The sequence below is a fragment of the Vulpes vulpes genome, chromosome 14, assembly GCF_048418805.1.
Source record: "Vulpes vulpes isolate BD-2025 chromosome 14, VulVul3, whole genome shotgun sequence".
Lineage (NCBI taxonomy): Eukaryota > Metazoa > Chordata > Mammalia > Carnivora > Canidae > Vulpes > Vulpes vulpes.
This window is the reverse complement of record NC_132793.1, coordinates 112,794,555-112,819,800: the sequence shown is the minus strand read 5'-3', so window position 1 is coordinate 112,819,800 and position 25,246 is coordinate 112,794,555. Positions and strand designations below refer to the sequence as shown.

The 25,246-nt window shown below is 35.5% G+C and overlaps 1 protein-coding gene across 2 annotated transcripts in view; it reads right to left on the bottom strand.

The window, feature by feature from the left end:
• The window catches only part of FBXL5 (F-box and leucine rich repeat protein 5), a 45,317-nt gene that overhangs the window by 16,456 nt on the left and 3,615 nt on the right, over positions 1–25,246 (bottom strand). The window contains exons 2-10 of one of the 2 annotated variants that reach the window (XM_072737758.1): positions 22,575–22,738; positions 19,831–20,046; positions 16,390–16,485; positions 14,608–14,794; positions 12,025–12,207; positions 9,692–9,817; positions 5,946–6,094; positions 5,246–5,328; positions 3,463–4,188 (exon numbers count right to left, since the gene is read on the bottom strand). In XM_072737758.1, the coding sequence (XP_072593859.1) occupies positions 3,463–4,188; positions 5,246–5,328; positions 5,946–6,094; positions 9,692–9,817; positions 12,025–12,207; positions 14,608–14,794; positions 16,390–16,485; positions 19,831–19,965 (1,685 nt within the window). In that variant the 5' untranslated portion in view covers positions 19,966–20,046; positions 22,575–22,738. The remainder of the gene's footprint in view (positions 1–3,462; positions 4,189–5,245; positions 5,329–5,945; positions 6,095–9,691; positions 9,818–12,024; positions 12,208–14,607; positions 14,795–16,389; positions 16,486–19,830; positions 20,047–22,574; positions 22,739–25,246) is intronic. The other variant, XM_072737759.1, reaches the window with a different exon arrangement.

Sequence of the window (25,246 nt, the reverse complement as noted above, 5' to 3'; positions counted from 1 at the left end):
GGTAATATTCAAGTCTATAGTTTATCCCTGAATGATACAGCGGTAAGCACATCAATAATCCTCATTTCATGGATCCCTGGGTGGCGCAGCGGTTTAGCGCCTGCCTTTGGCCCAGGGCGCGATCCTGGAGACCCGGGATCGAATTCCACGTCGGGCTTCGGTGCATGGAGCCTGCTTCTCCCTCTGCCTATGTCTCTGCCTCTCTCTCTTTCTCTCTGTGACTATCATGTGCGTGCGTGTGTGCGCGTGCGTGCGTCTCATGACTACCTAAATAAAATCTTCAATCAATCAAAAAAAAATAATAATAATCCTCATTTCATGCAACAGAAAATCTAAGTGTAACTTTTGACCCCCAAACATTTAACTACTTACTAGTAGCCTACTGCTGACTGGAAGCCTTACCCATAACATAAACAGTGACTTAACACAGATTTTATAGATGTATTCTATACTGTATTCTTACAATAAAGCTAGAAAAAAGAAAAAATATAAAGAAAATCATAAGGAAGGGAAATAATATTATTTACAGAAATGTACTCTATTTATCAAAAAAGAAAAAAAAAATTCTGTCTTTAAGTGGACCTGCAGAGTTCAAATCCATATTGTTCAAAGGTCAACTGCATTACAGGGCAAAAGAGAAAACATGTAATCAATTTCCAAAGGCTCGTATCAAAAATAACTAATCATGCATAGCTACTACTACTTATTGAAAACCTACTATGTGTCACCTATTCATTTTATATAAGCCTCAGGGTTAAGTATGCCAGTCATGCAGAAAAAAAAACAACCCAGGATTAATCTATACCAAGTCTATCTAGCCCCAAAGTCAGTGAATCACAGTATTTTCTCTAACATTTTGCATAAGAATACTTAAAACCTAACAGAGCTCCAAGTGGGTCCTATAAAACATATGACAGACTCTAGCTGCTGAGAACTACCTCTCTGCACTAATGAATGTTTCACCTTCATCCTTCTTTGCTCTAGGAAAACAGATCAATTTCATCTGCTAAAGACTGCAATGACCAAAAAAAAAAAAAAAAAGTAAAATATAGAACTTCTCCCACATAGTCGCTCTGTAACTTAAAAAGGCAGTACAAGGGATCCCTGGGTGGCTCAGTGGTTTAGTGCCTGCCTTTGGCCCAGAGCGTGATCCTGGAGTCCCGGGATCGAGTCCCGCATTGGGCTTCCTGCATGGAGCCGGCTTCTCTCTCTGCCTGTGTCTCTGTCTCTCTCTCTATCTGTGATTCTCATGAATAAATATTTTTAAAAAATTAAAAATTAAAAGGCAGTACAAGTAGATCATTCTCAAAAACCAAAAACTCTAAACTCTGGCTACTCAATTCCAATACAATTCAACAGTGCTTTGCTTAAGACTTAAAGGCTATATAATGGCACTAAATTACTTCTACAGACATTCTACATTTTCCAAAATCCCCAAAATAAAACTCTAGTTTTAAGTTTAAAAAGAGAAAAGAAAATCCTAAATGATGAAGGAATAATAAATGTAAGTCTGCACCCCTTAACAACTTTTTTTCTTTTAAAGAATTTATTCATGAGAGATAGAGAAAGAAGCAGAGACACAGGCAGAGAGAGAAGCAGAGACACAGGCAAAGAGAGAAGCAGGCCCCCTGTGGGGAGACCCATGCAGGACTCAATCCCAGGAACCCAGGATCACTACCTGAACCAAAAGCAGATGCTCAACCACTGAGACACCCAAGAGCCCCGCAAGGGCACTCCTGTCTCAGATGTCCACTGTCATCTCCAGGGCCAAACCCCACTGCTAATATTTTCTAATGGGGCCACCAACAGCTTGGGACCACACTGCTTCCCTGAGCTCTTGAGCAATTTACTCATTTCGAGGATGTTCTTTCTTTAAGAACCAACCTCTACGTGTTTATTTTATAAGCCAATGAAAAGAAGAATATTATCCAAATGCTTTCCTTAATTACTTTTAGGGGGCACCCTAAAATCTTTTTAACAAAAAGATTTTTAGTAGAAAAAAAGGATTTTTAGTAGGCCAAATTCTAGTATAAATGCCAATCAATTAGTATATAATTATTTTCTTTCCAAAAACCTTTACAAAGATCTTTCTACCTTTCAGATTTAAAACAGGATTTTAACCAAAAAAAAAAAAATAAAACAGGATTTTATAGATTTAAAACAGGATTTTATCTATAAAAGTTTTAGCTACAAACAGCATTTCTGTAAATTAAACCATGTGGGGTACACCTAAAATATAAATGCCTTTAAGGATCTAGCTTCTTAAAGAAAGAATACAGAAGGCTACTCTAAAAATACTATTTTTCTGCTTTTCTTAACCTTCCACTTATATATCATCAATCTACTTTTATACACTCACATCCTACTATTGCCCAGTACTTATCCTTTACTATGATCAAACCAGAATACCAAGTCTCTAAACATTCCCTATTGAGTCCAACTTAATCTGCTAAAAATCGTACTTATGAGAAAAGAGACTTTATGTTGGATGAATTCTCATTATCATGCCTAGCACCCCATTATTAAAGAACCCTAATAAAATTCAAGTCTATTACAGAGTAAAAGAGAAAACACATAAATAATTTTGAAAAGTTCCTATCAAAGAAAATGAAGTAATTATTGCACGTAATTAATGCTGAGAACAGCTGTAACCATAAAATAACCTAACAACAACTACAACAGTTACTACTGTGTATCCTATGTGCTCAAGTAATCCCCACTGCTTGGAATGAATGATGTCCTATCCCACTACCACCTATCAAAATCCTTCATTTTTCTTCAAGTTCAATTCAGTGTCATCTCTTACATTGTTTTTTTCTTTTAAAGTAGGTGCTCCCTCCATGCCCAACATGGGGGCCTGAACTCAAAACTTGAGATCAAGAGTCAGATGCTCTGGTGACTGAGCCAGCTAGGTATCCTGCCTCATTAAATTTTCTGATTATTTACTACAACTGAATGATAGGTCTCTCTCTCTCTCTCTTTGATCTCCAGAGAACCTTTATTCAACATCCCCTAAAGTATGAATAAATAAATCTTTTTAAAAAATAAAATAAAAAATAAATTCTTAACGTTCTTCCATATATCACAAAGAATTTTTTTTATGAAGATTTTATTTATTTATTCATGAGAGACAAAAAGAGAAAGAGTCAGAGACACAGGCAGAGGGAGAAGCAGGCTCTCCCCGCAGGAGCCTGATGTAAGACTCGATCCCGGACCCCAGGATCACGCCGAGTCAAATGCAGACAGTCAATCACTGAGCCACCGAGGCGTTCCTATCACAAGACTGAGATGAAAAACTCTGAGCTCAAGTTTATATTGTTCTAATGCTTTGAAGTAGGAGAGATTCTGGTTAACTCTTGGTTAAACAAATCAGCTGAAAGGAATGACTTAGATCAAATTGTTATATTCCATTTGAGAATGTGAACATACCCATTTCCTAATATTCTGCAACTGATTACTTACCTGAGACCATGGTCTGTAATCTGATAACATCCAGACAGACTGAGAAACAGAAGTACACGTCCAGTCTCTTGATCAGATTTTTCACTCCCAGAGTAAATTAAGTCTTTTCCTCTAAGCAATCTAGTCCTTGATGCTTTTTTACATAATGCAGAAGACTCTGGGAGTGCTGACATAGTTCTTAGAGCTGTTCCTGTACAACAAAATGAATGACCACAATACGCAAAGGCCGGAGAAGCACAATGCTGCTGCCAACAGACACTAGTCCTTAGTCCAACAATATCTTTACTGTAACAACCGGAGGAGGAACAACTAAAGTTGGATGCTGTTTCCATTACACAAAGACTTTCAACATTTCTATGTCTCCATTCTACAGCATCTTCAATATCAGCCAAATCTTCAGCATCTAACATCCACACATATGGAGAAGTGAAACTTTCAGAAGAAACAGGCTTAGTCCAGGGGTGTTCATTATCCATTTCTTCTCCAATACCTTTGTTAGTTAAATCGTGCAAACAAGCATATTGCTTGGTGGACTGCATGGTAATGTCTTTATTCTTCCATGAAGTCGAAGTAATTTTGCTCGTAGAAGTTTTCAGAAGGCCACTCTGATAAGATGTCAGAATTCCAAGGGCTCTAGAAATCTTCTCTAGAGCCACATCTGTGATTTTTTCACAACCAGACAGATCAAGATGCCGAAGACTCTGGCAGCAACCAAGCCAAGACCAACTATAATTAAGAAATAAGACTATTAGTGGATATTGTTAAAATCTTCAAAACCATTTGACTGCACTGAGTGGATGGGAACTAGAAGACTTAAAATCTAATATAATCAAATATTTACTGAATACCTACTGTCAGGCATCATTTTAGATACTAGGGATAGGAAAAGACAATAAGAGTAACTGGGGTCTAAGTACTGTTAGCCTAGCAGAAGGGTAGGAGAGGAGAAAGGTATTGAAGGGAGAGACCTCAATTTATTATTCGAAAAAGGAACCAGTGAAGGAAAGGCTGCACACACACCAACAAAAGAGAATAACTAATAATTAAAAGAGGAAGATCCAAAAGAAGCTCTAGGAACTCGGAGTTAGCCAGAGCCAGAGAAGGGTACACCTCTCCTTCTGAAACAGGAAGAAGATGCTAATATAAATGCGAGGGTGGGAAAGAGAAAGGTGAGGTAAAATAAGAAGGAAAGTGGCATCTAAGGAAATAAAACTTATAAAGATTGTAGCCTGAGGAAAATGTTACAGTTCCAGAATATGAAGAATGTAAGAGGAAGCTTTGCCAATTGGCATTTGGAGCCCAACTGAAACTGGAAACTTCTTAAAAACATTTAGTGCCGGGACGCCTGGGTGGCTCAGCGGTTAAGCATCTGCCTTTGGCTCAGGCGTGATCCTGGAGTCCCGGGATCGGGATCGAGTCCCACTGGGAGTCTGCTTCTCCCTCTGCCTATATCTCTGTCTCTCTCATGAATAAACAAATAAAATCTTTAAAAAATTAGTGCCAATCCTACACTGACTGCACAGCAAGGTTCAAAGGTCTAGACATAGTATAGGATTATAAAGATGACAGGATGATGCAAATTGAAGTTTTGGATCAGCTGGACTCTATGGACAAGAAGCAAAGTCCTGGACAGTACTATCAAGTTACAGCCCTACATGACTGAGATGTGATAGTAAAAAATAGCAGTACAATTAAACTTCAATTATGCAAACAAGAAATTACAGAAAATTCTACTAACTCAGAGGTAGAAAACATTACACTGAAATATTCAAAAATAACTAACCTGTCAAATGCGGAATCTGAAATGTCAGTCTGGGTCAGATCCAGATGCTCCAAGTTAGGACAAAGTTCTAAAATCTGCCTAACCTAAGGGGGAAAAAATCATCATGAAGATCTGCAGACTTTTAGGTAGATTAAGAAAGACATAACTTTTAGTAAATAACATAAGCCAGTGGTTCTCAGGCTTCTGTGCATGTAAAAAATCATTTCAATTCTGCATTACAAATATATATTCTTGACTAAAACTCTGGAGAATCTGTTTTAGTAACCATGAGATTAGACCCAGGAAATGCATATTTCTAAGGAATACTCAAGGAGATTCTGATGTAGGACATTACAAGATGGACTTATAAAACAGTGATTTAATCTCACTTGCCCATTTTACCATGCCCTACATAAAAGCATTTTATAAAACTGGGCTTCATCACTTAACTTAGTATCTGTGAAACTAAATAGTTTAACCTCTCCTAGTCTGTTTCCTTTTCTATAATATGTACACAGTATCTATATACCAAGATTACTATGAAAACTGAAGTGAAATAACATGAGAAGGTAGCAGTGTAAGCCTGCCCATGGCGGGGGGCACTCTCATGGGTAAATAGCTGGGGTTTTTTTTTCCTTTATTAAATTCAGAAATGGGTAAACCAAATTTAGATCACTGCTACTTTTTCTTAATACCCGAAGTAGTGCCAATTTATACATACCATTTTGCTGGAAACTGCAGAGCTGTATGCTAATACTATAGTTTTTACTGAAGTGCCAACATAGGGTAGAATGTTATGAATTAAGCCATGAAGTAAACGTTTTTCCATTTGTGCAATGCTGATAGCAATCGACTCCTCTGCAGACTCTTCTGTAAAATGAATTCAAAAATCTAAGAATTGGATACTACTAATTATAATTAGGCTACTCAAGGAATCACCAAGTCACTAAATACGAACTACTCTTTGCTATTCTTTCGGGGTTTTTTTAAGTAGGCTCCACGTCTAATGTGAAGCCCAACATAGGGCTTAAATTCCCACTCCTGAGATCAAGATCTGAGCTGCAATAAAGAGTTGGTCACCTAACCCAACTGAGCCACCCAGATGCCCCCTTTTCTCTTTTTAATACTTTATGCTATTCTTCAATTCCCTTATGTATGTAAAGTCAACTTCAATGAACAAGGTCTCAGTAGAATTCAGTATGTAACAGGTCAACTAAAAAGAGACAAAAGAAAAAAAAACTTTACAATGAGAATGAAGGGAAGATTTTTTTCCACTTGCTTCAAGGATGAAGGTAATTTTCATATCAAGGTAGGTATAGCAGAGAGAGAAAAAATAACCCTAGATTCAGGAACTTGAAAAAAAAAGTTTTGGAAAAACCCTGAATGTTTAAAAGAATAGTAGAAGCTCTTCAAGAAAATATAGGATATCAAAAGAAAAATGACTCATAATAAAAAGTATTGTTATTTTAGTAAAATAAAAGGGACATAGAGCTAGAAGAGATTTAAAACAATTGGGCAAGCTCATCATCATGAATCAAGCAAAAGTAAAAGTACCTCAGAATTTTTAAGAAGCATGGCTTTTGGGTTTTGCTTAATAATTTCTATAGAGCTAGGATGTTTACAATAAGATGCAGCACTGTAACAACCAACACAACAAAAACACTACAAACTCCCAATTTGATATAAATGGGGAAAAAAAAACACACCAACTACACTAAAAAGAATAAATTAATAATTGTATCATCTTTCTCAGTATTATTATGCTTATCTGAATACCTAAATGAATGTCTCTAAACATAAAACAGTTTAACAGAATAAATTAAAGTCTCATTTTTAAGAAAGTCTCATTTAAAACAAAACTGAGTACAGCTAACAAATGAAATATAAAAAGAAAAAATTCCAAATTTGTGACTAATGGTTCTTCTATGTTTACAGATTCACCCTAAATACCCTTAGTCAGACATCTATGTAAGACGTAGAGATAAAAATGACTTTTAGCAAGCCATATTTATTCTACTATAATTTTATTCCCAAATAATTTTTTCTGTGATCCTATCTAAATCTGTATTATTTACTCTGAAATCCTTAAAAAACAAAAATCACCCATCCTATGAAGAAGAGTATCTTCCTGCAAGACTAGTAAATAGTAAAGATAACTGAACTGAAAAGGTGCTAACATAAATCACAGCTGGTAGATCCAAAGTTTAGTCTTAGGTACACCAAACAGCTAAAGAGATCTATTACTTTATCAAGGCTCAATCATTACAGCTTTAACCTTTCCATCTCAAAATGAATGCTTATTGATAAGCATTCTTTGGTTATCTTCAAATATTGAGACAAATACACTAAGTTTGGTAAAGACTTTAAAACTCACATGGGTTTTGCTCAAAGTTCTCAGAGGATCTTAACCAATCACCCTATTTAAAATTTTAACTTTCCTCTCTTCCTGGCACTTTTTATTTTTTTCCACAGTACTTGACATTATCCAACATAGCAAATATTTTGCCTGAGTTTATTATATCCCCTCTCCAAATTTGTTTTTGTATTTTATTTATTTGAGAGAGAGAGGGAGCATGAGCAGGGGGAGGGGCAGAGGGAGAAGCAGACTCCCAAATGAGCAAGGGGTCCAATGTGGGGCTCGACCCCAGGACCCTGAAATCATGACCTAAGCCAAAGGCAGACTTTTTTTTTTTTTAAGATTTTATTTATTTATTCATGAGAGACATAGAAAGAGAGGCAGAGACATAGGCAGAGGGAGAAGCAGGCTTCCAGTGGGAAGCCCAATGTGGGGCTCAATCCTGGGTCTCCAGGATCATGCCCTGAGCTGAAGACAGACGCTCAACTGCTGAGCCACCCAGATGTCCCCAAAGGCAAACTTGACTCTTAATCGACTGAGCCACCCAGGTACCCCTTTGCTCTCCAAATTTTAAGGCCTAGCATGTTTTTCCCCCGATACTGTTCACTACTAACCTTATGCCCAAAAAGTTCTTGCCACAGGGTAAGCGCATCACCAAATCTAGCTGGAACAGACTTCTCCCTTATGTAGGACCCTCTAAATGTTCAAAACTAAAACATGATGTAATGATTCAACTCACAGAAGTAACCTTGCTACTGGAATATAAGGGAAGGGAAAAGAAATGTGTGGGAAATATCGGAAAGGGAGACAGAACATAAAGACTCCTAACTCTGGGAAATGAACTAGGGGTGGTGGAAGGGGAGGAGAGTGGGGGGTAGGGGTGAATGGGTGACGGGCACTGAGGGGGGCACTTGACGGGATGAGCACTGGGTGTTATTCTGTATGTTGGTAAATTGAACACCAATAAAAAATAAATGTATTATAAAAAATAAATAAATAATAAATTTATTATAAAAAAATAAAACTCCTGAAACTGTAAGTTTAAAAAAATAATAATAATCTTTATATTTATAGTCTTCCCTTTCCACATCTTTAGTTCTTTTCCCAAACCAGCTTACTATATTTTTAAAAGATAGATTAGATGATTTATTTATTCATTCATTCATTCATTCATTCATGGGGGCGCAGGAGGAAAGGGAGAGAGAGAGAAACTCAGGCCAACTCTCTGCTGAGCACAGAACCCAAGTAGGCTCGATCCCACCACCCTGAGATCACAACCTGAGCCAAAACCAAGAGTCAGATGCTTAGCCGACTACACCACTCAGGCACCCCCAGTTTGATCATTTTTAAGTGGGCATCTTATAAATGAAAATTCCCTACAGTTTCGGTTTTACCAAGTATTAGAATGTCTTGCCTATTGATTTTTTTTTTTTTTTTTTACTATTTCACTGATTTTTACTAATTTCCTAGAATAGTCTCTAAAACACTTTTGTATCTTCCTTCTCCATACTCCCAAATAGCAAATGGAATCTTTCAGCACCTCTATGGCTTTATTATATATTGTGAATTAATAATTACATATTCTGAATTCTTTTCCATATGAGTTCTTTAAAGGTAAGGATAAAGGAACACCTGGGTGGCTCAGCAGTTGAGTGTCTGCCTTCGGCTCAGGGCGTGATCCTGGAGTTCCAGGATCGAGTCCCACCTCAGGTTTCCTGCATGGAGCCTGCTTCTCCTTCTCCCTATGTCTCTGCCTGTGTTTCTCATGAATAAATAAAATCTTTAAAAAAAACACACACACACATACAGTAAACTGCACTGCAAAGTGCTGTAATGAATGCACATTACTTCAGTAAGAGCTACCATTATTTTCTAAGTATTTAAATATAAAAATAGATGGGAAATAATCTTATATACAATTAAATCAAACAATAAATTTTAAATTATTCTTTCAAATTTTACAAAGTACTAGGCTTATTTATAAACACCAATTTTTTTAGAAGACACAAAGTATGTGAATCTTAACACCTAATAATTTATAAGCACTTAACTATTAAATATATTACTTGCTAAAGCACCACGTACTAATTTTAATTCTAAATCTAGCTTACCAGATTCATCTATATCAGCATCTTCATCCCACTCCTGAAAAGCACGACTTTCATCTTTTCTGTTTTTCACCCATTCCTCATCAGGTTCAGTGTCAAGTTCAGTTGCTGGACCACTATACCAGTCACCTACTCAACAAATAAATAAGAGGGACAAAATAAGATTAGACTGGCTACCATTAGCTGAATAAGATTAGCTGGCTACCAGCTATTTTTTTTTTTAACTTTTTATTTTATTTATTTATGATAGGCACACTGTGAGAGAGAGAGAGAGAGAGAGAGAGAGAGAGGCAGAGACACAGGCAGAGGGAGAAGCAGGCTCCATGCACCGGGAGCCCGACGTGGGATTCGATCCCGGGTCTCCAGGATCGCGCCCTGGGCCAAAGGCAGGCGCCAAACCACTGCGCCACCCAGGGATCCCAACCAGCTATTATTAGAAATGTAGAATTATGGTTTAAAAATTACACTTAAATAATATGCAAAGGAATTTCAGACATACTAAAAATAATTATGGAAAATAATTATCAATAGTCTTACATGCAATTTTAGAAATCACTGAAAAGAACTTAACCTTTTCCCCTACTATGGCTTCACACTGGCACCAGCAATACCCTCCAAATGATGATGGCTAATAAAAGTAAGCAAAGACTTTCTGCTCAGTAGTGAATAGCTGGCAATTTAGCAAAAGGTAGGAACATAGTCAAAGGGGAAAGATTAAGGTAAAGCTAAACCATAAATTTAAAGATCCTGGAGAATATATTGTAATTAAATTATACAACTGTGAAGTGAGAGACAATGCAGAATTAATTTATTGAACTCTTAACATTACACCTAAATTATGATTTTTCAATCTTAACACTACTGACATTCTGGGCTGGGTAATTCTTTGCTATAGGGAGCTGTCCTGTGCATTACAGTACAGTGTTCAGCAGCAACCCTGGCCTCTACTCACTGGAGGCTAGTATAATCCTCCCAAATGGGACAAACAAAAATGTCTCCACAAATATTTCAAAATGTCCCCTGGAGGGTGGTAAAATAAATTCTGATTAAGAGTCACTGGAAATAAACACCATAAATTAGAAAAAAAAAAAGAACAAAAATAAAAACTGTTTTTATTGAAATTTTTTGTCTCAACATATAAGACAAAAAAAGAAGCATACTTAAGATGTGACTAACACAGAAGTCTTGTACAGCATTTTTACATTTGATCTGTACATCAAATAGCACTTAAATATTAATTCCTACTAATTAGTTATTAACAGTTAAAAAATATAACTAAACAATAAAGTATTAAATATATCCACATTAGCCTTGACCTTTCACTTAATATTTCATTTTCCTATAACAGGAAAAATTATTCTACATAAAAAAAAAATTCCAATCATTTAATAAATCTACTCAATACTTCAAACAACTTTGCTCAAAAAATAAATATTTAACAACAGCGATTTTAAAAGTGCTATATAATAAAAATAAATAAATAAATAAATAAAAGTGCTATATAATATTAAAATTTTTTAACTTTAATTTTTTTAATTTATAATTATATGAGAAATATATATTTCTACATCAAAGTGACAAATTATAGAAAACAAAAAAATTTAATGTAAATGTGAAGTTAAAAGTCACTTAAAAGAAACAGTTTTAATTCAGTTTCATACAAAATAGTGTAAGCCATATTACTTGTATTTACTCCATGACTGCACTTTATTGCTCATAAAAAGGAAATTCTCTTTAACTATTTACATGAAAAAGTAACTTATCACAATGAAATAAATATGAAATTGTGATTTGTAGAGTAAGGCATTACCAATCACAAAAAAATATGCTACAGACAAAAACATTATTTTGAGCTACTAGCAAGGCAGCCATAATGTCTCATCTTTAAATGTTTTAGAATTTATTCTGTATTTTTAAAATATTCAATCTAATTATTTAAAGCTGTTCTGACAACCTATCAATTTCAATTTAGCTCCAAACACAGTCAGAAATAGGGGGAAGTAGAATTTTAAAAGTAGCATAATGAATATCCATGACCTCATCATCTATCTTCAATAATTATCAACATTTTGCCAATTATTTTGCATTTTCTCTACTGTTTTTTACCAATTATTTTAAAAAGAAACTGCACACATCACAAAAATCACCAATGAACACCTCAACATTGCTAGTTTTTCAAAGTATATACAAAAAACACAGCATCTAAGAAATCTACTTTTTGGTCAACCTCTCAGAATTTCCCTCCCTGACCCTGCTTATTAATGTCTACAGTAATCATTTTTAAAAAATAGATTGATGTTATTTTTTAAAACAAACTAGAAGTCTCATTTACCTACCTCTAGCCCAATGAACAGGGTAAAGATGTTTCCAAAGCGATCCAGTTTTTGCGAGCTGAGACCATTTAGTGCTTACTTGACTGCATCGACATAATTCTTGAGGATTAAGATAACTGAAAATTGACAGCATTACCTCAGGAGGAAGATGGGTTATACCTGTGGACTGTTCTGACACTTCCGCTTCTGAAATAAGAAAGAAAAACTTCAAAATTAAAGGTTGTAAGAGCAAATACAGTAAAAAATTATAATCACATTTCAATAAATAAAATCCAGTGCCTAAAGTCCACTTCTTCCTGCTTCCAAGATGCGAAAAGGAAATAACATGGATTAGTGGTAACATGGGGATGTTTAACTTGTGAAGAACCCGTGGGGTTAAACTATCATGGCCCAAATCGTACTTCATCAGCCGGCTACAATAATGAACACAAAAGTGACTTCCTCTTACAAAGGTGTCACAGAAAAAACAATACTCACTTTGTAGCATAAGAAGCATCATTTGAAAAAGGAACTCAGCAGGTTATACAGCTTCAAGTATGGAGTCAGACAGATTATGAGATCTCCAGGGCATTTTTAATGACACACACAAATTTCACAACACGTTCCATTCATGTGACTGTCAATATTTTCCTTGTGCTCCCTCTTTGATTTTCACATTTGATATAAGAGATCTGTGAAATCTAACTTCTATAACCACAGGTGGCCTAACCTACTTCTATTTGTGAGCCAGTTGAGACAATGTAATGTAAACATTTCTAATGCTGGTGTACATTATCAGCAATCTTTTGTCAGCAACTATTTTAAAAAGTAGTCATTGAATATCCAATTTCCTATAATGAAATACTTCAGTAGCAATTTTCAAAAAAACGCATATAAGATGCTACAATAAAGAAGATAAACTACAGGAGATTCATCAATAAAGATTTGAAGAATTTGAGGTACCTTGTATCTCTGAGTTGCCCCCACAAAACAACTTAAATACGGAAATGCCATGATCAAATTACTTTAACCTAACCCTTTTCAAAAGGCAAACATTTAATCATAATATAGCTATAATTTGCTTTGAAGGAGTGGGAAAACTAAATGTATAAGTGTGATGCTTTTAAATCCCATGTTATAATTACAATTAAACTAGACACAACAGGTCTTGGCTTGGTATCTAAGGCACAAGCTATATTTCAGAGTGAAGCACACAAGCTTTATGGCTTTAATTACAGGTTCACTTACAAAAACATTTTTGTTTTAACATGCATCTCACCTACTTTGTTAATAAAGAGAAAAAGGATCAATTTCAAAGAATTTTAAGCTATGTTAACAGGAATGTCATTGCTATTGCCCATCTAGAAGCAGAAAAGAAATTTTTACTAGCCTGAGGATGCTATTCTCTTTAATGATGGTTTAAAAGGCAAAGCTATCAAAGATCAGTAAGAATAAGCATGTAGCCTATGAATAAAAAAGCCAAGCACATTTTATTTACATTTATTTGTTTTCTCAAAGTAACTGTACACAGGAAAATGATGCCTCTCATACCCAATCCCCTGTGTATTACTGGATATAGCTAAGAGAATGATACATGGAGAAGGACGGAAATATGGGGTGCCTGGGTGGCTCAGTTAAGCATTTGATTTGGCTCAGGTCATGATCTCGGGGTCTTGGGATCAAGCCCTGCATCAGGCTCCCTGCTCAGTGGGGAGTTGGCTTCTTCTTCTCCCTCTGCCCCTCCCCCTTGCTCATGCTCTTACACTCTCTTAAATTAATAAAATCTTTTTTAAAAAAAGGATAAAAATAAAGCTATAAGCATAACTGATTTTAAAACCTGATGGAGGGATCCCTGGGTGGCGCAGCGGTTTGGCGCCTGCCTTTGGCCCAGGGCACGATCCTGGAGACCCGGGATCGAATCCCACATCGGGTTCCCGGTGCATGGAGCCTGCTTCTCCCTCTGCCTGTGTCTCTGCCTCTCTCCCTCTCTCTCTGTGTGACTATCATAAATAAAGAAAAATTTAAAATAAAATAAAATAAAATAAAATAAATAAAATAAAACCTGATGGAAAAAACAAGGAAAGATAAAATCAGTCACTATGGCCAATGGAGCTCAGAAAAGTGGATGATGGGGAGAGAAAAAAAAACAAAGTTGGATGATACTTCAAAAGTGCTGTATATGATAGCTTTCAGTAATTCTGATTGACTAAAATAATAATTATTATTATTACTACATAAGTTCCTTAAGAAACACTATAATGCATATGAGACGTTAAATTATCATAAACAAAGCCAAATTCTTAGAAATTACTGTCTTCAATTAAATGTACACTTAAAATAAATGGTTTAAATTATTCCTCAAACAAAATCTAAAGTTCATATCAACAAGATGCAAGTGGCCTCGGAACTTACTCACTATTTAAATGTATGAATCTCACTTTTTTTTTTTTTTTTTTTTTTTAAGATTTTATTTATTTATTCATGAGAGATGCAGAGACACAGGCAGAGAACCCGATGCGGGACTCAATCCCAGGACTCCAGGATCACGCCCTGGACCGAAGGCAGGCTCTAAACCGCTGAGCCACCCAGGGATCCCCTAAATCTCACCTTTATCTGACTTTTCATCCACAGAATATTTAAAAAACTTCTGTCGCTCCTCAGCTTGATTCCACAGGCTAAGACCTCTAAGGAGTTCCGCAGTGTCCTTCTGAGAGCAGTGTTGTGCAATCACTTTTTTCTTAATATCCTTAAGCTCTTCATAGGTAAAATATTCCATTAACATTGGCTGAAAAACCTAAATGAAACAAAATATTCATAAGAAAAGATGCTTAACTACTTTTCTTTACACTTTTTATTAATGGCTCAGTTGTAGTATTATGACACCATACTTTAAAGAGCTAAAAGTTTTAGCTGTTGTAACCAAGTTAGTTAAAAGAGAGTGTAGGGAAGAATATCACCAAAAAGACCCTTCTTTCTATGGCTTCTCTGGCTAATAAATCCCAAGTAATTAAAAAGCATCAGAAGTTTTTCCTGTGCAGAGCTATCAAATACACTTACTCAGTCTCAGATAGGTAGACATTTCGGTCAGTTAACTGCCTTCTGCTGCTACTACAGTAACTGAACTCTACCTCAACAGGACCTCTAAATCCTATGAGAAAGGTACCCAGTGTACTAAGAACCATAAAACTCAGAGCTCTACTGAGACCCTCAACTATCTATATGTCTTCTTTGAAACAGACGCTTGGTCTCAACCTCCAACTTATAGAATTAGAGTCTTTAAGAATTGAAGCCACAGTTTTGTGTGTTTTTTGTTTTTTGTTTTTTTTTTTTTTTTTTGGTTCCACAGATCATTTTGATGTGCATCACAGGTTAAGAAACACTACTCTAGTAACTCAGTGACTTCAATGCTAGTTTCATATTACAATGACTTGGGGACCCTTAAAATACATCCAGGCCAGTATCTCTCACCTAATTTAATTAGTCTGGAAAGAGCTGAAAAGTAGGTTTATTTGTTTGTTTTTTAATACAGATCTGATTATAAGGTGAAGCCATAGGTGATAATCACCATAGTAACTGATTAACAACTGAATAAGAATCCAGTTCCTCATAAAATAATTTTTCTATTCCTTACCCTAGTCCTAATATTCACCCCACTTTTAGAGAAAGAGAATGAGAAAATGTTTTGCTCATCTGCTCAGTGATATCCTAATACATGTGTAAATAGGAATAAAATTGTTAAGTTTAACACTGCCATTAGATTACCAAAATCCACTACAAAAAAAAAAAAAAAAAAAAAAAAGGGAATACTAGGGGTGCCTGGGTGGCTCAGTTGGTTAAATGTCCGACTCTTGGTTTCAGGTCAGGTCATGATCTCAGGGTCCTGAGATGGAGCTCTGCATTAGTTTCCATGCTCAGCAAGGAGTCCTCGGCTTGAGATTCTCTGCCCCTCCCACCCCCACCCCCACCCCCCCCACCCCCCCACCCCCGCCATGCTCTCTTTCTTTCAAATAAATATGTAAAAAAAAAAAAAAAAACACTAAAAATGCTTTAAACTTAGCATGAAAACACAACATTAAAAAGTTTTAAGAATCCTCTAAAGGTTCTAAGATGACATTAAGGTAACATAAAAAGTTATTAACATTCAATACAGTGATATCTACATAATAGGAAAATAAATATTAGTTGGGTAAACGAATTAAACCTTGATTCAGTGAAAAGCAACAACCTCTCTGAGAGAACAAAATTAATGCTTTTTTCGCTCTGGATTTTCTTCCTTTCCTAAAATGAACCAGAGGCTTATCTTCCTATGCATTATTCTGAAGAATGAAAGGCAAAACATCTTTAAAATTTTATAAATCAAAATCACAAGGCAAAAAAAATTATGCTTACCTCCTCTTCCTCTTTCATGTGAGGAAGAAAATCTCTTGTAAAAGCCTCCAATCTCTCTTTCAACTGTTTTGCATAATTTAACTGCTCACATTCATTCTAGAAACAAAAAAAAATATATCCTATAAAAGTTTTGCTTCATTATTTTATATTGTACTGATCTTAGGAAATCAGTTTATTTATTTATTTTTTTAAAGATTTTATTTATTCATAGAGACAGAGAGAGAGAGACAGAGAGACAGAGACACAGGCAGAGGGAGAAGCAGGCTCCATGCAGGAAGCCTGACATGGGACTCCATCCAGGGTCTCCAGGATCAAGCCCAGGGCTACGGGTGGCCGCTGCGCCACGGGGGCTGCCCAGGAAATCAGTTTAAAATGAAACATAAAACCTCAGCAAAAATAGACAGACAAATAAATAGAAAGTGGTCTCTGTGCTTTTTGAAAAATAAAAGATGTCCTTAAAATATCTTGCAAAGGAACCTGTATTCTTTTAGTAGTGTGACTTTATACTTCTTTAAAATGTCATTAAAAGTCTAAAAATAGGGATTCCCAGGTGGCTCAGCAGTTTAGCACCTGCCTTTGGCCCAGGGTGTGATCCTGGAGTCCTGGGATCGAGTCCCACATTGGGCTCCCTGCATGGAGCCTGCTTCTCCCTCTGCCTCTGTCTCTCTCTCTCTCTCTCTCTCTCTCTGTGTGTCTCTCATGAATAAATAAATAAAATCTACGTCTCATGAATAAATAGGTGAAATCTTTAAAAAAAAAAAAGTCCTGGGATCGAGTCCCACATTGGGCTCCCTGCATGGAGCCTGCTTCTCCCTCTGCCTCTGCCTCTGCCTCTCTCTCTCTGTGTGTGTGTCTCTCATGAATAAATAAATAAAATCTACCTCTCATGAATAAATAGGTGAAATCATTAAAAAAAAAAGTCTAAAAATAGCAAATATTTGCTCAAAACTTCTATTGATTTCTAATGTATCCACTTATATAATCTCTGTTTCAGTTTTCCTAATCTACGTCTGAGCAGTCCCCAAGTGCTCAGTGGACTGTATCACCACAGAGTCCCCTCGGAATCACTACACAATCCACAACTGTTATACTATGCTGACGGAAACCGATGTCTATTTCAAAAGGCCAGGTATCAACATACTTCTAAAAGTAAGGGGCTCAGACCAGCTTAAAGTAAAACATTCTAATCCTGGACAGTAACTACAAAGTTCTTTCTCAAATGAACTAAGATCGCATTTCCTCCCTATAACATCTATCACTTCTACATCAGCCCTCTCAACTTAAAACATGTGGTATTTAACAAAACAAGGAAACTTTTTAAATATAGGAATATTTTATCCAGGGACGCCTGGGTGGCTCAGCGGTTTAGCACCTGCCTTTGGCCCAGAGTGTGATCCTGGAGTCCTGGGATCAAGTCCTGTATCAGGCTCCCTGCATGGAGCCTGCTTCTCCCTCTGCCTGTGTCTCTGCCTCTCTTTCTCTCTCTCTCTCTCTGTCTCTCATGAATAAATAAATAAAATCTTTAAAAAAATACATATATTTCTCAATATTCCATTCAATATCCTTTTCTCTGAAGATTCTACACATTTTCCCTAAGCATGCCCAAGTGGCTTCCATTTCCACTTCAAATGCTAATAATAAACCAAATTTGCTTTTCCAAATCAAATTATTCTTCTGACCTTGAAATCCATCTATGCCTCCTATTAATAAATGCCTACCATTTATTAAGCATAAGCAGTTCAAATCCAATGTGTCCAAAAGGGATCTTTTTATTCCCCAAGGCTTTTCTTCTACATTCCCTAAAAATTTAGGCTCAGTTCTCATTTCCTCTCTCCTTCTCTGTTCCTTTTCCCTTTTTATGCAAGCACTACGTGCTATCAGTTTTGTCCTATGTAAATCTCAAGTCTGTCCCCTTCCCTCTACTTTAGTTCAGATCTTAATAATTTTATTGAATAGGTAATACAGGAACATAATATAAAACTGAAAATAGTACAAAGGAGTATTCAAAAAAAGTAAACCTCCTTTCCATCAATATACAGTACCCTATCCTCACCTAATCGCCTACCTCCCTACCAAGGAGTTACTGTATCTTCTTCCAGACACTATTACAATACATTTGAGAATCATCTTCCTACTTTAGTCTTTTCTATCCCTTTAGCCCATCTTCTTCTCTGCTGCAGAACAGGTTTTCTAGAACACAAATCTGTAAGTGAAAGGTGTGTGGCAGTTTGAGACAGTTGCAACCTAAGTCTATGCTTCACTAAGCCACAAGGGAAACTATAAACGAAGATCAAATTTTGAATTTCTATAATATGTAAATATAATTAAAAGGAAAATCTTTCTACATCATTATCCTAAACTACACTCAAATATGGCTAATTTTATGTTATACAATTAAAAACTGTCCTGTTTAGGGGCACCTGGCTGGCTCTGTCAATTAGGCATCTGCCTTTAGCTCAGATTATGGCCCCAGAGTTCTAGGATCAGGCCCCGCATCGGGCTCTGTGCTCAGCAGTGAGCCTGCTTCTCCCTCTGCCTACCTCTCCCCTTGCTTGTGCTGTCAAATGAATAAATAAAATCTTTAAAAAAAAAAATTGTCCTGTTTAACAATCCCTGCATCCTAAAATATGGAATAAGGAAATATAGTGAACATTATAAGTAACATTCATTTTTTAAATAAATTTTATAAAATAAAAGTATTCACTCTTGCAACAATCTCACCTTTAGTCATCAGTAACATTTATTATTTATTAGGCATTTATTATAGCTTTAAGAGTTGAGCAAATGTTACCAAAAAGTAAAAATGTTTCGGTGATTAAAATTTCCATTTACAAAACCAACTTTTTTTTTTTTTTTTTAAACCAACTTTTAGAGTTAGGGAGTAACATCCACTATAAAATTTTATATATAGTAATGAAAAGGTAACTGACAAAGATTATCATCAACCCAGGACAGGCTCCTCTAAGCCTTCTTCTCAACTAGGTCCCAATTTTGAGCTCTGTCCTTGGCCTACTGAAGTCCAGTTTTAGCAAAAGTTCTGAGTTTAGCAGAAATCCCTCTACCCTTGGCATCTGATCATTCTCAGTATCATCTATCCACCCTCAATATCTTACCACCCTGATCTGCCTTCAGCAAAAACCTTCTTGAGTCAGTCTAGCAAGATCCTCCCTAGCCTGGATGTTTCCTCTTAGTAATCTTCCTGACCCCCACTCTGTTCCTTGGCTACAAATCCCCAGCTATCCTTGATAAATGCAGAATTCAGTCCCATCTCTCTCCTCTCCTGCAAAACCTCAATGCAGTAATCCCTTGAATAAAGTCTTTAACCAATGTAAGAATATTTTTTCTATAACATAACATCATTTACTATAAAACTCTAACAGTTTTTGCTGACATACAAGCAAATGACACAAGTTGTGATAAATGCCCATTTTTGCAACTCACCTTAACATTCTTCAGTCCCTTTTCAAAGAGGCTAAGCATCTCAGAGAGTTTATTGTCAGAATGTACATTATAAATGGTCTGGCTGCGTTGTTGAAGCAAACCAATAATGTATTCATTTTCGATCTGCTCATGCATTTTGAACTCCTTAAAAGTAGCATACAGAGACTGCAGAAGAGCACGGAAATCATTGTTGTTGGAAAAGTTCGTTTTAGAAAGCTGAATAAAAATTTGAAAAGAAAAGCATAATAAATATATGTAAATAAGCACCAAGAAAAATATTCAAATGCATTCTATTTAGTTTTATACATAGCAGAATACATCCTTTATGCTTGGTTCAAGTACAAATAAGGGAAATTTATAAATTAACAAATGATAATAGTATAATAAAAAGTACGCTAGGTCAAAAAGATATTGGCTTGCGCTCTGAAGGGCTTGATGATACAGTTAAATGATGCATGCACCAACCAACACATCACATAATTTCTTTAAATGAAAAGGATTAGACCGAACTCCCTCCAAACCTAAAATTCCATTACTCTATATACATACTAAATAGATACTCTATAAAGTTATATAAAAATTTTAAATAATTGTGCTAGGATAATGTTACAAGTGCTTTTGTCTTTGTTCAAATGTTCTTTATGCTATTATAATACTTTTACAATGTAAAAATTTAAAAATGCCCTATTATAGTTTGTTTAAACTTTAATATCAAGAGGAGTCTGATCTGTTCCAGAAATAATTATAAAGTATTGAGCTATTAGAATATAGATGATTTGAGGGGAACTAGTTTTTTCTTTCCCCCTTAAAAATGGGATAAAGAGCAGCTTATATAAGAAAGCATATACTTTTCTGAAGTAGTACAACATGGAAACCTAGTACATCAGGGCATGAGAAAGTAAAAGCACTTGAAGAAAGCTACAAATAATAAAAATACAAAGAAATATATACACTGTCATCTTCTTTAATTCTACGGTTCAACAAAAGAAAATTACTATTTGGATGTAATTTTAATTTTTTACATCTAATGACAAATTAAATCATCAAGTTTACATGCAAAGATCTAGACACTTGATTCAAATTAAAGATCAAAATAATATTCAAATCCTCCATTACTTCCATTGTCATATTAAATTTACTATTGTTATCAATTCAACTTCAGTTTCAAAATTCATTTTAAGGGGGAAAATCTGATTACATTAAAAACACCATAAGTAGAGGGGAAGAAGCTACTAACAACACACTTTCTAGACTTGGTTTGTCAAGTCTCATCCTGTTTTCCTAAAATGGAGTAGACTCTTAGCTGTCTTAATTGCCTGTTCTCAGCAGGAGTAGCAGGCTCATGACAAAGCATGAGAAAAAATGGTAAACTCCTAAAGCAAAACTATTCTACTATACATAGCAGAATTAGCTAAGTATCTTATGGAAAAGGCATTATGGATTAGGTATTAAGTCATTTATGGGAATCCAGATCAGAGTCTCTAGGACCAGATCCAGTTCTACCATTTACTTAGCTGTGTAACCCTGGGTAAGTTACTTTTTTCCTTCAATGTCTGTTTCTTCTTGGTGAGAAATGAGAATAACATCTGTACTTTACATGGTTGTTGTAAAATTAAAATGAACTGGTACTTAATAAATGTTAAGTCTCACTATTTTGAAAATTAATCATTCATTTTTATAAATTCTTGCATTGTTTACTGTATTCAAATATTTAATGAGCAGTTATTATGAGCTGGGCATTGCTTCTGGTACTTGGGATAGATACATCAGTCAGCAAAACAAACATCTCTGCTCTACTGAGCTGATATTCTAGTGAAGGGAGGTAACACAAAGAACAGCAGCCACAATAAGTAAGTAAGTTATCTAAAACAGGGGTTGGCAACTCTTTCTGTAAAAGGCCAGACAGTAAATATTTTAAGTTCTACAGGGCACACTGTCTGTAGCAACTATTTAATTTACCTGCTGTAACATAGAAGCAGTCCATGAATGAGTGTGGCTATGTTGCAATAAAACTTTATTTATGGACAGAGAAATGTGAATTTTGTATAATTTTCAAATGTCACAAAATATTATTCCTTTGATTTTCTCCAACCATTTAAAAATGTAAAAACCATTCTTAGCTCCTGAGCCATATAAAAACAACAGGCAGGACAGATTTGGTTAAACTAATGTTGTAGATCTTATCATAAGAAATCCTACACAAGCCCTGGGTGGCTCAGTGGTTTAGCACCTGCCTTTGGCCCCAAGTGTGATCCTGGAGTCCTGGGATCAAGTCCTGTATCAGGCTCCCTGCATGGAGCCTGCTTCTCCCTCTGCCTGTGTCTCTGCCCCCCAACCTCTGTGTGTGTGTGTGTGTGTGTGTGTGTGTCTTATGAATAAATAAAATCTTTAAAAAGAAAAGAAATGCTACACAAGAGCACAAAAAAAATTTACTAGTGGCTAATCTCAGCAAATACTATCATGGGTCATTTTATTTAAATTAAATAAAATTAAATTTTAATTAAAATTTTAATTAAAAATAAGTCTTAGAAGTAAGAAATAAATCTTTAAAAAAACATGGTATTAGCTACACCAAGTTTTAAAAAAACAAAAACCAAAAGCATAGCAAAAAAATAAGTAACACCCTCCCATGACTTAAGGAAAATAACGTTTTAAACGACATGCAGGAAATTCTGCATACATTCTCATGGTAGTAAAAAATCTTTCAGATTTAATAACAAGCTAAGATAAGACCAGGTTCATACCACAGATTGAGAACCCAATAAGATGCATCAAAGGATTCTACATTATTCATAGAGTCAATCCAGTTTAGCGGCTAAACTGCTGACTCTGGAGCCAGACTGCTTAGGCATGAATCCATCTCTGCCAGCAAGTCACTACAATGCTCTGTACACCTCAGTTTCTTAATCTGTAAAATAAAGTTAATATTAATTACCTCATAGGGTTCTTGTAATAATTCCATAATATATCTAAAGAAAACAACATATAACGTAGATAAGCTCTACTTGGGTTTTTCTGTTATTTTTATACTTAGCCCAAATAAAACTATCACTAGAAGTCCTTATACTCCCAAATCACTTTATCTCCACTTGAAATGAGCAACTGTTTCAACGTGGTACCTAAAAATCAGTAAATTTAGCAGCTAAAAAGATAACCAGAGCACATACAATTTAACTCTTTAAAAATCTGTTTATATGAATTTTTAAAATTTTCTTTGCCTTTACAAAGCTATTCAAACATACAAACTAGATTGAGACAAAAATAGACCTAGACACTAATGATATGAGACACATTGAGATCCATGATGCACTTATGTACTATAAAAGCACTTTTAGATAAAGTAGGTATTATACTTCCCATTTTATAGATGAAATACCTGAGGCTCAGAAAAAATAACTTGCCCAAAACCATACAACTAGTAGGACTATTCTTTCCACAAGATACAGTATTAGTCCCAATCATAAGGTTATCTTTCCACATCCAACAGAGTAAACTGTCCGAAGAATGCTTGCTCTAAAGCAACAGTTCTCACCAAGGGTCAATTCTGCCCCCCAGGAACTAATGGGTGAGGTCATTTTTGGTTGTTACCACTGCAGAAGTGCTACTGACATCTAGTGGGTAAAAGCCAGGGATCCAGCTAAACATCCTACACTGAACAAGACAGCAGCCACAAGAAAAAATCATCTAGCCCAAAATGTCAATAGTGCTGTGGTTGAGAAATGCTACTCTAAAGAAGTGTTTTTCAAATGCGTTTAACCATGACCTGTTAGTCTGAAATACAATGCAACCTAGACACACACACACATCACAAACACTTCAAACAAATTTCAGGAAACAGTATTTCCCTCTCTACCCTGTGATGTACTCTAATATTTACTCTTCCATTTCATTTTTTAAATGCTGTTTCTGACCCACAAAATTGATTTCATGACCCACTAATGGATTATAGGACACACCATGAAAAACACTGTGCTATACAGTAGGATATAAAAGTTCCTAAATGACCTATAAACTTGCATAGTCTGCTGCCTGGCAAATTCAATGATGAACCTATATAGAACAGGATACACATAATCAACAAATAATAACAACCAGTGACATGGCGTATTTTAAAAAGATTCATAACTGACTTTCTGTCTCAGACACTCTACAACCTAAAATCTTACAGCCTGGCTTCAAATTGACTTGAAAAGTTGTATCACTAGATTAAGCTCAAAAATACACATGAAAAATAATACAACAAAAACCCAAACGCTATTACCACAAATACATTTTTACTTTTTATCCACTCAGTCACACAATGCTTTGGTTCAACCAAAGGATATTTATTCTCAATAAAGAAACCTCAATTAACTATCTAGTCAAACCAACTATATGGACAGAAGAAAACTATGGCCTGCAGGTGAAATGTTTTGCACAAAATCATGTAACAAGTAATAAGTAGCAGAACCAGTAAGGTAATACAAAAAAACATGGGCTTTGGAAGAGGGAAAAAAGCCTGTAATTAAAATTCAGGCTCTCCTAATTACTAGTTGATTGAGTTGGGTTAAGTTACTTAACTAAGTCTGTTTCCTCATCTTTAAATGACAGATAATACTTGTTTCATGGGACTCTTGTGAGGATTAAAAGAAATAACATAAGCATATAGTAAGAACTCATTACCTTTTCCTTCCTCCCCTAGTTCTCAATTCAATATCCTAATAAACCAATCTTCCCAATGCTAATCAACAACAGTTTTTACAGATATGCAGAGGAGAAAAAAAAAACTAAATTCTTCATAATATTCATTCAATTTTTTAAATAATCTCTTCCAATTATTATAAGCTTATTTCTCTATAAGGACTTCTGTCATAAAATGTCCTTTGTTTATAAAATGATAAGCAAATGGCACTTATTAATATCCTTACCTGAAAAATTTAGGCACTCTATAAAAGCCTCCACCACTTCAAACTTTTACAACTGGCTGATGTGTAAGTCTAGGAATCTCCGTATTATACACATCATTAGAACCACCACCTACTTTGTTCCCAGAACTCAATTCAAAGACACTGTAACACCACTCCTGACACTTCAATGTCCAGCTAACTGTATGCTTCCCTCCACTCCCATTATACTGCATTTGGATTTCCACCTTAGCACAAATTTAAGATAGTAAAATCCACATCGCACATCACCAGTGCAAGATACTGACACAACACAGGGCCAACGGACAGTAGAGACTCCACATTTACTGGCAGAATTAATGTCGTTATATTTTGAGGATTAGAGGAAAGACCAAAGAACTGGAGTAAACTGGAAAAAGGATGTCATCCGGTGAAATGTTCACTAAAATTATAACAATTTGGAAGGTCAGTGAATTAGCAAAAAGATTTCGTAACAGACTGTTACCAAAAAAATTTTTCAGAAACTACTCTGG